This window comes from Ostrinia furnacalis, unplaced genomic scaffold (genome assembly GCF_004193835.3).
Source record: "Ostrinia furnacalis isolate ACB-3 unplaced genomic scaffold, ASM419383v2 OfSCF4658, whole genome shotgun sequence".
Taxonomy (NCBI): domain Eukaryota; kingdom Metazoa; phylum Arthropoda; class Insecta; order Lepidoptera; family Crambidae; genus Ostrinia; species Ostrinia furnacalis.
Genome location: NW_021134897.1, coordinates 370,298 through 385,387, shown reverse-complemented (window position 1 = coordinate 385,387; position 15,090 = coordinate 370,298). Strand labels below are relative to the sequence as shown.

Genomic DNA, 15,090 nt, shown 5'->3' with positions numbered 1-15,090 from the left:
TCCTGGAAAATCACGTGTCAAAATGTACTGCCCTTTTATCTTATTCAAAAGAGTCCTTACGGTAATGATGATACAGGTCTACCAGCAGTAACTACATTTTATGTTCTCGTATTGAGTAAATGTGCTATCAGGAAGTAATATAATAGAGTTATAGTTCAAAAACTAATGGCCGTTTTTCTTTTAAATCTCCTCTGAAAACGAATTTGGTGAATTTAGAAAACACGTTTTAGGAAAAAGCTTTTAAGATGAAATCGAATTTTTCAAAACACTGCAAATTTTAACGCTAAACTTTTTGTGCATTACTCTGTTGAAAACCATTTTGTATTTTGAAAGGAAAGGAGATTATGCACGTTATCGTCCTAAAAAAAACTAACGACAATCAAAATGTCCATAAACTTGAACTCACATTGTGTAACAACAGAAGAAGACAGAATATCCAAATAAATATTAATTGGGTAATTTGTAATTTCCATTGATTGATTTCCAAATTATCCATTGATGACTATAAACGAACTGACAGAAGAACAAATGTTTATTCTGTGCTGGCAGTAGGCGCTAATAGAAGTGCTAAGTAGACGTAGTTAGTTGTAAACTTCTAATTCTATGTATTAATAACGTATCATCGGTTGATTTTTCTAACTTCTAATTACTCCAGTTAAATAAACGTCAAGAAGTAACGTGTCATCGATTAATTATTCTATCTTCTCTACCTCAGATCTTACTTACTGCACCGTTAAAAACCTCTACCAATAGGCATTATAAGGTGCATATAACCTAACCAGTTAAATGCAATAACGAATGCTAGCGCGCGGGGCTCTCAATCCGTCCGCAGTGGCGCTGATCGAATTAAATTTTCACAGCCACTGCAGCAGTTATTGCATACATTGTTTATTGTTTTCATTGTGCATCTTTTGTAGGTGTTTAGGTGTATTGTAGAAGGATAATTGAATTGTATTTGTTTGTATTTTGAAAAACTAGTTAAGGCTATCATTCACACCTTCATCAATGGTGTCCCATGTCCTAACGTGTCGTCATTGTTCGCGCACGCTTACTAACAAGATTGGCTGGCTTCTGTAGCACATGACAGTGACATTGACTGTAAAACCTAGCTTTTTAGAAACTTTAAAGGCCAACGTGTAACCCACTTAATTTTAATTTTAAGCTGCATGTATTAAACAAGGCTATATGTTTCTTTAATAAAGAATTATCTCTTATTGCGTACTAAAAGGAATTTGTGGCAATCAAATAATTATTTAGTTATACTTCTTACATTCATCTCCACTTTCAACCATTTTAAAGAGAAAAACGTATTAATTATACATTACATCACAATAATTAAACTCATTGGTCAACCAACAAAACTTTATCAGTTACTTTCCTACCTAACTCTTAGTGAACAAAGTCATGTAGGGTATNCCATTAGAATGAAAGGGTGCTTAATGTATTAAAAAAAATAGAAAATAATTATGATGGGTTAATGTTTTTGGGCGGTTTTTTAGGCGGTTTCTGACAATGTCCTTTATTACACAAATCTTGCCATGTGCTAACAATTACAATTAATTTTAAAAGTGACCCGGAAAACGCACGCATGTACAAACAAATTAAAATCAAAGCTATTTTAATCCCACTAAAAGCGTGTTTTAAACAAGCTATTTTCGGTAAAACGTCGACAACACCTCGTTATTTACCTACATCATACCCGCAGTTTGCGTGAGTCCAATTGTTCACTTAACCACTTGAACAATCGGCATGATGCCCTATTACTGAGCTGGTTAGTAGTTGTCGCTGAAATAGGAGGGCTACTCCGAAATGCTGTTTAGTAGTTTCGGGTCTATCTGTCACCGGCATGTTGCTTTGTGTGAGAGGGATGGCAACATTCGAAACTTCGGATAACGTTTTTCGGAGTACCTACCCCCGCAGAAACGAGCGGTTTTGTATCGTTGCGTGGCGGTAATTGCTAATAGGTGGCGCCTAACTCGCGAAAGTTACCTTTTAATTTTTGTTTATTTTGAATATTAAGTAACTTGTTGTCGTTTGTCTATCGCATGGATAAAAATATTGTTATCCATGCGATAGACAAACGACAACCTCCTCCCGAGCATTATTTTCCACCGTGTACCGCCTACATAGCATAGTACGAACTACAAAGCTAGTCCGTCAGACTGACGAATGTTTTGTGGTAGGTATTACAATTTAAATATAACACAGATTATAAGTTGATAAAAGGCTCTCTGCAAACTGCCTTATTCAAGGATAGCATGGCGTATAATGCTTTCTTTATACAGTTTGTGCGGAAAAAAAATCGGACATGCGTTATTCTATTAACTGCGGATATAGGAAGGACCGACGATCTTGTGAAGGTCCCGGGAAGGATTTGGATGCGGGCAGTACATGAATGGTCCTTGCGGAAATCCTTGGTCAAGGACTTTGTCTAGCAGTGGAAGTCCTCTGGTTAAAAGAGACGGATAGGATGGTTCATCATCATCATTTCAGCCATACGACGTCCACTGCTGAACATAGGCCTCCCCCAATGATTTCCACAATGGCCAGTTGGTGGCGGTCTGCATCCACGTTAAAAAAAAAGCATTAAATTTCCTCTGTTAGCTACAGAAATGGAAAATGCGACGTCGTCGTCGTCGTCGTTTCAGCCGAAAGACGTCCACTGCTGGACAAAGGCCTCCCCCAAGGATTTCCACAAAGACCGGTCCTGCGCCGCTTGCATCCAGGTACTTCCCGCGACCTTCACCAGATCGAGATAGCTCGAAGAGCTGATGGCCGCTGGGGCAGAAAAGTTCTTGAGTGGCGACCACGAGCTGGAAGACGTAGCGTGGGCAGGCCTCCCACTAGGTGGACCGACGAAAATGCGACGACTTTAAAAAAACTTTTATCTAGATCACATTTATAAAGCCAGGTAACAGTATAAAACGAGATGGCTAACACCGTTGTTAGTCCATAGACCATAACCTAGCACCGGTGTCACCATATCTGTCGCCAACATCCTCATTTAAGCCTGCTGTCCACAGCTACGTCCAGGCAGCGATGACAGTGACCGTGTCCCCCGAGCGGGGCCCACTCGCGGCGCAGCGCTGGGGCCCCCCGCGCCGGGTGGCTATCAAGAGGAGCCCCGGGGCCCCGTTGGGCGTCAGCATCGTTGGAGGCAAGGTAATAACAATGACGTTAAAAGACAATAATGCAGGTTTCGATCATTAGGAGTAGGGTTCGTACATTAAACATAATATTTATGAGTATCATAGATGGGAGGGATCTGAAAGAAAATTCGTAATATCACATGACGAAGATGATCAAATCAAATCAAATCAATTGCAATTGTAGGTGCTTAACATACATAGATGGGTCTTGTTAGAACTCGGAACCTACCCTCACTACAAATTGCCAGAGGGTAAATAAATAAATAAATGGATTAACAGAAGATCCTCATTTTTGAAAAGTCACATGTCTTTTTAACCGACTTCAAAAAAAGAGGAGGTAGGTACTTAATTCGACTGTGTGATTTTTTGTTATTTACAAATAAGTCGTTAAAGATATAGTCCAGTCAATGAATGCCTTAACGACGGTGTAGAGAGAAATCCGTGGAACACAATTTCTGACATCGGGTCTTTATTTAGCCTAGTTAGGTGGTGAACATAGCAAAAGTCCCCGCCCTTAGCCCTTGAGCCGGTGGGAAGAGGGGGGTTTAAAGGTACCACTTTTCGGTTTTTCGCTTAATCCTCGGAAACTATGCGTCCTAGTGACATGACTACTATCAACCAAAAAAAGCTTATTCAATTTGCTACAGGTGAGACTGTCAAGTTTTTCTATATCTTGTATAGTTTTTGCGGCATCTGCTCTAGAAGGTCTGTAAAATTGGAAATTTTATTTTTGTCTTACATGTTCTTTTCAGGAGAAAATCGACTAAATCAACATTGAGCAAACACTATAGACATGCAGGAGCATGTTAAGCCTAGTTCTAGGGAGGGGACTGCACCGTGCGTATATTTAGACGAACCAATTGGAGCAACTTTTGACTCCTCATCATTCAAAAACTACTGTGCATTAACACTTCAAATTTGGCTCATGTGTTGAGACTTGTAAGATAAACATCAGCTTCAAATTTCTTAAATATACCTCTAACGGTTATTTAGGTATTGACGTTCAAAAATCGACATTTAGAACACTAACATCTATCTATAACATGTGAAATGTTAAAATTTACTGGTTTTTTATTTGTTCCTTTATATTTACATAACTACCTTTCTGGATGCCAAATTTGAACCTTCGATGTCATCTGGAAGTGGTTAGAATTTGGTCTATAGGTCAAACATGTAGATTTTTGGACGCCAATACCTAAAGAACCGTTTGAGGGATATTTGTGAAATTTGAAACTGATGTATATCTTGCAAGTCTCAACACATGAGCCAAATTTGAAGTGTTAATGCACAGTAGTTTTTGAATGACGAGGAGTCAAAAGTGGCTCTAATTGGTTCGTCTAAATATACGCATGGTGCAGTCCCCTCCCTGGAACTAGGCCTAACATGCTCCCGCATGTCTATAGTGTTTGCTCAATGTTGATTTAGTCGATTTTCTCCTGAAAAGAACATGTAAGACAAAAATAAAATTTCCAATTTTACAGACCTTCTAGAGCAGATGCCGCAAAAACTATACAAGATATAGAAAAACTTGACGGTCTCACCTGTAGCAAATTGAATAAGCTTTTTTTGGTTCATAGTAGTCATGTCACTAGGACGCATAGTTTCCGAGGATTAAGCGAAAAACCGAAAAGTGGCACCTTTAAACCCCCCTCTCCCCGCCGGCTCAAGGGCTAAGGGTGGGGACTTTTACTATGTTCACCTCCTAACTAGTCTAAATAAAGTCCTGAAGTCAGAATTTGTGTTCTATAGTTTTCCATCTATAATGCTTTATTGACTGGACTAATATAATTCTTATAATTTTACCTCTAGGTTGACATCATCTCAAATCGCGATGGAGAAGATGGCGAAGAGAAAGCTATCTTCGGGATCTTCATCAAGAATGTAGTTCCTGACAGCCCTGCGGGGAACTGTGGGGAATTACAGGTATTGTATAAAAAAAATAAACTTTCATGTTGCATTTTTACTACATTCTCAATATAACGGAATTTGGCAACAAACACATTTAAAAAGATAAAAACTTCATGACCCAAAAATCCTCTCATACTAGGTTGTCATTATGTGAAGTCATTCAAATTAAAAATTAGGTACAAGAATTTCAATCGAGAAGATGCATTTAACCTATCATCAGCGTGGAATCCGGTGAAAAGTGCGAAGTGCAAATCGCATTTAAGACAGTCTCAAAGAAACCCGGACACTGTTAGTGTAGTTTTTCGGAGTGACTGTACCATTGACGAGAATATTGTACAAATGCGGGTGGGTGAAGAAAAATTTTCGTGACCGAGCAGACGCCGCCGCATCTCTTCAGTCTGCCCGCGACCACAAAACCGCGACCATTACTCGTGCGACCGAGTCGAAACGTCGAGAAGGGAACCTTTTTACCGTTTTAAAACTAAAAGTATTTGTTGACAAATCCCGTTAAAGTGAGAATTTAGGTATTGTATGATATTGCACATCACATAAATACAGTTTAAATAAAAAGGCATCTATCAGAACTATTTACTTTTGATAAATTTAAAACAGTATTCAGTTTTTTAGCGAGCAAGATAGTCTAGTGTGTATTGCTACTATTATGTATTCTGTGATATTAGTGGCTGGGTAAAAAGTGTGTGTGATCGTTGAGTTGACAGTTTCTTCCATCTCACTTCTCAGCACCAGGCAGCATGTTATCCCGAAGTTGTGCCAGGGCAAGCTATATTTGGGTCATGTACAAGTGGTCACTTTGTTTCTGTGCAGACCGGAGACAGGATCTTGGAGGTGGACGGAGTGTGTGTGAGGTCAGCGCAGCACGAGAGAGCGGTTCAGCTGATCAAAGCGGCCGGGGATAAGGTCACGCTGACTGTCCAGAGTCTCATAGCTTGGGTAAGCGATTAAAGAATATTATTATGTATTTAAAAAAATCGTCTCTACGAGCTATGTGCCCCGCCCACTGCCACTTGGCCGTTGGGGCAGAACTTGGTCGCGGGGAGAGCCTGGATGCGGGCAGCGCAGGACCGTGCATTGTGGAAAACCTTGGAGGAGGCCTTTGTCCAGCAGTGGACGTCATTTGGCTAAAACGAACGATTTAAAAAAATAGCTTCGCAACTATTCCCACTTCTCGTTCCCATTGTTGTAACTCATGTGTCGCCAGGATCTACGGCTTGAACGCCATTAAAGTGTGGTGCAAGTTTGTCCCGGGGGAAAATTAAACTGTGAAACACGTACTTACCTACCTACTATATCTACACATACAAATCTAATAATGTAGGAAGATGTCAGCTCAGATTTCATGGATTTTGGTTACTCAAGATTTTCATTAAAATCCAAATCTTTGGTAAAGAATTCGATTATTTGTCTCTTTCTCTACAGTAACTTAACTTAAGCACGAAATAAGGTCTATTAAATGCTCGACCAAGGTCAACACCCATAATTGTAAGACACTGGTGTCTGATGTAATGATCGTTTTTCTGTTGTCCAGAATACAGACTCGTCAGACATAGACGCGTCTCCGCCCGCGGCTTCGCCCGCGAGATCCGTCAAGAAGTCGCCGTGTCCCACACCCGTGGCTGAGAAAACACCTAGACATGAAATTAAGGTAAGGCAATATGCCTGACGTGAAGCTAATGAAAGTAAGGTTAAACGTAACACACTTATCAACCCGGAAAGAAATCGTAAGCGTATCAACTCGAGGCGGTCAGTATTCTTTGAATTAAACTCCATACTTCAACGCACACTTATCTGCTTCTTCTTCTTCTTTTATTTTGGCGACGGCTTGGTTTTGAGAACCATGATTTCGCCAATGTCACGTAAACCACACTTATCTGAACCGTAATGTAAACGCCTCGCTTCGCGGTTGACAGCGCGCGAAAGGCGATGACAGACGGTGTTGATCCCTTTCTGAGTTCATAAGAGTCTGCTATGGCCTTAACGGCCGAATACTGAAACACTACTCAAATCTGTCACTCAGCTGAATGGCTCCTAAATTTAAGTATCCTTCAATTTTAAATGGTATTCTCAAACGCTACTCAACGGATTTGAAGCCGTGATCAGCTAAGCAGCTCTCAAATGTTTACATAATGGCAACATTTACCAAAAAAAGTATGTTTTCATTTACACAAATGATAACTTTACGTCTTTTATCCATTACACGCAGCATCGTTTGGTTATGTATTGTCTTTTATGGAAATATACTCAATCAACTTAACATAGAACAGTTTATTTTTAGTTTCTATTATATATAAATCTCGTTTTATCATATAAAAATTAATGCTTGCATTTTTATTTAATTAAAAAAATAATTTTAAATGTGATACATTTTATTGTTAAAATCTATTAAGTAGCGATCGTGGACCGAAACGTAACCACAATTGACATTTGTTGACAGAGCATCAAATTGACAAATCAACAACTCTTGGAAATGCTGCTATGCGATGTCCCCTTAATCCTCAGAAATAGGCATGTTTATGTAAAGCGATTTCATAGCAGCTATTTTGGTTGTTACTTCGTGTCTTCGTGCACTATACGATGCACAGTTGGCTGTTAGATGTGGAAGATATCACCTAGTACACGTTCATAACTTCCCGTTGCGTAGAACAGTAGGGTTATAATAAGTATTTGGTCCACTGGTTGTATGGCATTTGGTGAGGGGTTTCAAAGAGCTTCCAAATTATGAATCCAGAAACAACACCGTTTCTTTAGAGACGCGGAACCTCGCTCGGAGTTGCATGTCATTATAATAATATTTTTCAATAGCGTTCAGCCTTATTGCATTCCTGCGATTAGATCTAGGTATTTCCTCGAGGCTCGAAAGAAATGATAACGATGACACACATTATTTACCACTATTTTGGTCGATTTAGGTATAAGAATAGGATTTAAGATACCGCGCAAGCACTCTCAAATTTAACAGCTGCTTAAGACGATTTGACAGTTGTTTGAGTAATGCTTAGCGTTGAATGGCGTTTCAGTATGCGAAAATTCATTTAAGTGGAGTTTGAGTGCAACTTAATTTGAGAGGTGCTTAAAAATTGAGAAGTGCTCAGATATTGTTTTGAGTATGCGAAATGTAAGTTTAGGAGCTGCTTAACTATTTGAGAAGCCGTCAAATATTTAAATGGCGTTTCAGTATTCGGCCGTAAGTATTGTACCTAGGTCTTCTAGGTAAGTTCTCTGCCTTGATACGATATCTCCAGCAAATCGACTCAAGTGAATTGAGCGAATTGGAACTCTGGTGTTAGATTTTATTATGATTATGATTTTTCTGCTAAGCTAATTTGTACAAACAATAAAAGCAGTGTGCTTCAAGGTACATCATTAAGTCCATTTCTATTCCATAAAGAGAACAGTGACAAAGGTACAGACAAGAGAAATGTGTACGAATAATAGTCAGTGTGCCCCAAGGTACATTACTAAGCCCATTTCTATTCCTTATAGATAACAGTGTCAGAACCAGATCTAGAAAACGAGAAAGAGATAGACTCTATCACAGAGAAGGAGTCAGAAAGAGAAACGACATCAGAAGAACAGCCTGAACCGAAGCCGGTGTACTCGGACTCGGAAAGCAGCGATGAGGAGGATGAAAGAGAGTTGCAAGGCAGGACTTACTCTGACAAAGGAGTTGAGGTAAGTTAAAAAAAATCAACTATTGCTGGACGTAATGTTGCAAACGATTCATATTTTAGTACAGACAACAATAACTCAAAAGTAGGTATTGCTTAAAATGTGGAGTACATTGAAAAATATGAATAAGGATAGTTTTGTTGTAGGGTCAGGAAAATAAAATGAGTAAACATAGTCTACTTTGTTTCCCACTTAAGTATAGATTATTATTGATATAGATTATTTTTTATTGTTTATTTAATATCCTTGTGTAGAGAAAAACGATTAATTTTAACTACGGATAGATTGGATAAGAAAATAGGCACATTTTATTGGAGAATTCACATTTTCACAATTTCTTCTGATATGAAAAAGATTCGAGTGTATTGTTCGTGATTAAACTTTATTGTACGAAAGTACAACTGACGACTTTGCTTGCGGGGCTTCAGCCCGAAATCCTAGCGAGTGAAGCCGTACTAAACAAGTATTTTAAGGCAGTTACAGTTTTAAATCAGATAATTACAAAAACAAACGTTATATATTGTTCTCCCACCGACCATTTAAAAACTAACAATTTAAGATTCCTTAACAATCCGGGAATGGGACATTTATCAAAATTTAAATATTCTACAGTACTATATCCTCCACAGATCGACCGGGCCTCAGCAGGCGCCATCAAGCGCAGCAAAGAAGAAAAGGAGGCAGACCCAGAGCAAGAAGACGACTTCGGATACACAACCAGTGAGTGGAAAGATACATTATTCACACTGATCAACTTCTCGTTTTACCTTGTTCATGTTTATTTCTACGCGTGCCTTATTGAACATAACAGGTGAGATTTTTCCTGCAGTTCTTGTATCATTTACATCGTTATTTTTGGAAACATTTTAATCAAGTTTTGTATCAACTGTTGATGCTGGTTCTTTAATCGTGTGTGTTGTAAGAGTGACGACATTATCTACTTATTTGAAGTGATTTATTTTTTTCAATCAGGTTTTTAAAAGCGCTTTTACACGTCTCAGTCAAATCCTAATAACTTTATGAGCAGTCATAGGCGTTTGACATGGATCAATCGTACCGGCTTAACTTTCTTTTGAATTACAGAATGATTTTTGATTGATTTTGTTGATTAATCGGCATGGATCTCTGCAAAGTGGGAAAAAAACATACAAAATGAGTTTTTAATATCAGTGATCTTTTTAGGATTACCTGTTTTGATAAAGATAAAACCTATTTTACTTTGTTTTTGAAAATCAATACTATCCTTTGATCCATCGCTCCATCGTTTAGTGCAGCTATAAAATTCTACTGTTTACACATTATCTCCATTTTTACCATCGTTATTATCTTCGAGTTTAGTTCGAGAAATAAAAATCGTCAGCTACGATCTATCTAATTGGTACAATTACTTTTTGATTTATTAATCGACAAAACTATTCGTCCGCGTCGTGGTCAACAAATACGGTGTTCATTATCTTTTACCTACACATTTCCTCGGTTTTAATGATCAAACCTACGTGCCTGCCGTGCCACTTATTTTGTAGTGGTGATCGTATTTCCAACTTGAAAATTATAAATAACTTGAAAAAATCGAACTGCCTAAGGCGGGAATTGAACCCAATTCAATCCCCGCCTTAGGCAGTTCGATTTTTTCAAGTTATTTATAATTTTCAAATTAGTTTGAGATGCGACTCTAAACGCTAAAAATTTAATAACTACGTATTTCCAACGTTGAGCACTTACTTAATGTTAGAACTTAGAACTACTAAATTATAAACACTACTGCTACTGATGTACCTAATTGATCTAACCGATGACCTAACCGTTTGTTAGCTGGATCGGTGTACAACATTTTTTGGTTGTTTCTGGATTCGCAACATCTTTGAAACAAAGTATTACGAAAATATAGTCTAAATCGAACTTTTTTAACACGCTTTTTAATACAACAAACATTATTTTATTCTCAAAAAATATTTTTCATACTCAAACTCTTTCGGAAAAAGTTCTTTATTTTCTTCAGGAAAAGTGCTTCCCACTCATACAAAAATCTAAAATAAAACAATTAAGTAGGTACGAGAAGAACTTAATCTTCTTATACCTTTCCTTGTTCCTTAACTCTGCTAATTTACCTCCTTCCTACGCAGTATTGGCCCTTATTTTCATAAAAAGATTAACCGTGCTAACGATCTACTTCTCAGTGGGACCAAAATAACTATTTTGAAGTTAAGCTGTTTAACAAATTAGGACATTATCTCAATAAGGACATTGTTATTTCTTTATTTCCTTATAAAATTTTCACATTGACGCAGACTGAAGATTATTCTATACCTACCTACCTTTACTTTCTTCTTCATCAATCGGGTGTAAAGCAGGTGCGATTTTGCAACAAAAATGTGTAGGCTGATGATTAGATCGCCTTAATCTTTTTTTTAAAAGATTATTAGTAATTTGTTATTTCACAAATTACTAATAGTCCCGTTATCCCCTCGTACTAAGCTGAATATGCTTATGTCACGAGTAAGCTCACCACAATAGTCGAGCGGCGGCGGGGACCCAAAGATCACTAACTCATCACGAAATCTCAGAAACTAAAAGTGCTAGGAGTCTCAAATTTTGCATAGGGGTTCCTTTTAGAACGTAGGTGCTCACTAAGACAGGATTTTGCAAAATTCAACCCCTAAAGGGGGAAAACGAGGTCCACGCGCACGAAGTCGCGGGCAGCCGCTAGTGGTTAATATAGCAGAAGAAATAAAGAGCGTCATATGTTAACACGTTGAGTGCGAAACCAGGTCTATAGACCTTGTGTACGTCTCGCTTACCGTGCGGCTAAGAAAATTATAGTCTTCCTTATCGTGCGAAAGGCATAACTTCAATTGGGTCCGGTGTAGGAAAGTGATGAATATATATCTATGATGTANGTGGTTATAGTGAGAATTAAGGTATTGTATAATTATACACATCACACAAAAACAGTTCAACCCCTTCCCTACAGGCTATTGGAAACCAAAGTGCGCCTCTCAATGTGGGGTATTGTTACGCTGTCAAAATGTTTGCTCCACTTTACATCAAGATATTTTAAAAAGTATGAGACTTACGGTATTGAAATTTCGAATATAACAAAATATTCAATCAATGTACTTTCATAATTACATGCGCATTTTACACTACATTTGCAATTTTTTTGTTTTTTTGTCGGTAACCGTGATTTAGTATTGTCTTTGCCAAAACAACACTAGATGCCACCCGTATTGAGAAGTAACTTTTGACTTGCCATCAATAAATTAGGTGCCGCGTACTTTCGATTAATTTAAAACAGTATTTAGTTTTCTAGCGAGCAAGATAGTCTAGTGTGTATTGCTACTATTATGTATTCTGTGATATTAGTGGCTGGGTAAAAACTTAAGAAGTTATTGTGATAGTTGAGTTGACAGTTTCTTCCATCTCACTTCTCAGCACCAGGCAGCATGTTACCCCGAAGTTGTGCCAGGGCAAGCTATATTTGAGACTGGTGCAAGTGGTCACTATATTTCTGTTTCTGTGCAGACCGGAGACAGGATCTTGGAGGTGGACGGAGTGTGTGTGAGGTCAGCGCAGCACGAGAGAGCAGTTCAGCTGATCAAAGCGGCCGGGGATAAGGTCACGCTGACTGTGCAAAGTCTTATAGCTTGGGTAAGCGATTAGATAAGATAAGATAAGACAAGACAAGAAAAGACAAGACAAGACAAGACAAGACAAGACAAGACAAGTCAAGGCAAGGCAAGGCAAGGCAAGGCAAGGCAAGGCAAGGCAAGGCAAGGCAAGGCAAGGCAAGGCAAGGCAAGGCAAGGCAAGACAAGATAAGAAATAGAACAAAGGGACTTAAAACTATACACGCATATGTTTGTGTCAAAAAGGCGCTTAAAGAATATGTATAAAAAAATTACTACGCGACTAATCGCAAATCTCGTTCCCACTGTTGTAACTCTTGTGTAGCCAGGATCTATAGCTTGATCGCCATTAAAATGTGGAGAAAGTTTTTCCCGGGGGATAGTTAAACTGTCAAACACCTATTTACCTGCATACTACCTACAAAAATCTAATCTGTAGGAAGACGTCAGCTCAGATTTCATGGATTTTGGTTACTCAAGTTTATCATTAAAATCCAAATCTTTGGTAAAGAAATCGATTATTTGTCTCTTTCTCTACAGTAAATTAACTTAAGCACGACTTAAGGTCTATCAAATGCTCGACCAAGGTCAACAGCCATATCATTGTAAGACACTGGTGTCTGATGTGATGATCGTTTTTCTGTTGTCCAGAATACAGACTCGTCAGACGTAGACGCGTCTCCGCCCGCGGCTTCGCCCGCGAGGTCCGTTAAGAAGTCGCCGTGTCCTACGCCCGTGGCTGAGAAAACCCCTAGACATGAAATTAAGGTAAGGCAACATGCCTGACATGAAGGTAATGAGTAAGGTTAAAGGACGTAACACACTTATCAACCTGGAAAGGGATCGTGAGCGTATCAACTCGAGACGATCAGTATTCTTTGTATGAAACTCTATATTGCAACGCACACTTATCCGCACCGTAATGTAAACGCCTCGCCTTGTAATTGCCAGCGTGCGAAAGGCGATACGGTGTTGATCTCTTTCCCAGTTGACAAGTCTGCTTAAAATCATAGCAGACTTGTCTTTTAGGGAAGGTCTCTGCCTTGATTACGATGTCTTCAGCAAATCGACCCGGGCGAATGGGGACTCTGGTGTTCGATTTTATGATTTTTTTCTGCTAAGAATTTGTGCAAATAATAAGAGGTAGTGTGCTTCAGGGTACATTACTAAGTCCATTTCTATTCCTTGTCTATTCAGATAACAGTTTCGGATACTGGTGTTAAGTTTTATGACCTTTTTCTAATAAGAATATTTTTACGAAAAATACTAAGTTTGTCTCAAGGTACATTACTAACCCCATTTTTATTCCTTATAGATAACAGTGTCAGAACCAGACCTTGAAAACGAAAAAGAGATAGACTCTATCACAGAGAAGGAGTCAGAAAGAGAAACAACATCAGAAGAACAGCCAGAACCGAAGCCGGTGTACTCGGACTCGGAGAGCAGCGATGAGGAGGATGAAAGAGAGTTGCAAGGCAGGACTTACTCTGACAAAGGAGTTGAGGTAAGTCACCCTTTGCTAGAAGTTATCTGATTCTAATTGAAAATTATTGATATTTTAGAACAAACACCTCAAAAGCATTGCTTAAAATACATTACATCAGTACATTGAAAAATATGGATAAGCACAGTTTTATTGTAGGGTCAGGAAAGTAAATAAATAAATAAATAAATCTTTATTAATTTCTTCACAAGTAAGTTTTCAATTACATGTAAGAATACACAGTCTACTTTGTTTCCCACTTTAGCCTAAACTAATATAGATTATTTTTTATTGTTATTCATGTGCAGAGAAGAAAAAGAATAATTTAAACCACGGATGAAGTAGATAACAAACTGTGAATATCTGCATCATACATTGTATAATGCAGATTTTCACAATTTCTTCTGATATGAAGAAGGTTCTAGTGTTTAAAATTTATTGTACGACAGTACAACTGACGACTTTGGTTGCGGGGCTTCAGCCCGAAATCCTAGCGAGTGAAGCCGTACTAAACAAGTATTTTAAGGCAGTTACAGTTTTAAATCAGATAATTACAAAAACAAACGTTATATATTTTTCTCGCATCCACCACTTAAAAGACTGACAATTTAAGATTCACGACAATCTGGGAATGGGACATTTATAAAAATTTAAATATTCTACAGTACTATATTCTCCACAGATCGACCGGGCCTCAGCAGGCGCCATCAAGCGCAGCAAAGAAGAAAAGGAAGCAGACCCAGAGCAAGAAGACGACTTCGGATACACTACAAGTGAGTGGAAAGATACATTATTCACGCTGATCAACTTCTCGTTTTACCTTGTCCATGTTTATTTCTACGCGTGCCTTATTGAACATAACAGGTGAGATTTTCTCTTACATTCCTCGTATTATTGCGTATACATCATTATTTTTGGAAACGTTTTAATCAGGTTTTGTATCAGCTATTTTGCTGGTTCTTCTTCTATCGTGTGTGTTGTAAGAAAGACGCCAATATCTACTTGGTCATGTAGTTATAGAAGTGATAATTTTTTTCAATCAGGTTTTTAAAAGCGCTTTTACACGTCTCAGTCAAATCCTAATAACTTTATGAGCAGTCATAGGCGTTTGACATGGATCAATCGTACCGGCTTAACGTGTTCTCTGAACTACAGAATTATTGTTGATTGATTTTTTGATGAATCGGGTTGATTCAAGTTTGGAATCTCTTAAGAACAGTGGAAAAATGTACCGACA

General features: G+C 38.3%; 2 protein-coding genes across 3 annotated transcripts in view; both read left to right on the top strand.

The window, feature by feature from the left end:
• LOC114359788 (uncharacterized) overlaps positions 1-9,559 on the top strand; it is a 34,093-nt gene extending 24,534 nt beyond the window's left edge. For both annotated transcript variants that reach the window (XM_028314293.1, XM_028314294.1), the window contains 6 exons: positions 3,024-3,162; positions 4,959-5,072; positions 5,883-6,008; positions 6,604-6,720; positions 8,559-8,747; positions 9,374-9,559. In XM_028314293.1, the coding sequence (XP_028170094.1) occupies positions 3,024-3,162; positions 4,959-5,072; positions 5,883-6,008; positions 6,604-6,720; positions 8,559-8,747; positions 9,374-9,559 (871 nt within the window). The remainder of the gene's footprint in view (positions 1-3,023; positions 3,163-4,958; positions 5,073-5,882; positions 6,009-6,603; positions 6,721-8,558; positions 8,748-9,373) is intronic.
• Positions 9,560-11,635: 2,076 nt separating this feature from the next.
• On the top strand, positions 11,636-14,721 carry LOC114359783 (inactivation-no-after-potential D protein-like). Its single transcript, XM_028314286.1, has 5 exons — positions 11,636-11,650; positions 12,267-12,392; positions 13,022-13,138; positions 13,686-13,874; positions 14,536-14,721. Exons 1-5 carry the CDS (start codon positions 11,636-11,638, stop codon positions 14,719-14,721), a joined length of 633 nt encoding a protein of 210 aa, XP_028170087.1.
• Positions 14,722-15,090: the final 369 nt, after the last annotated feature.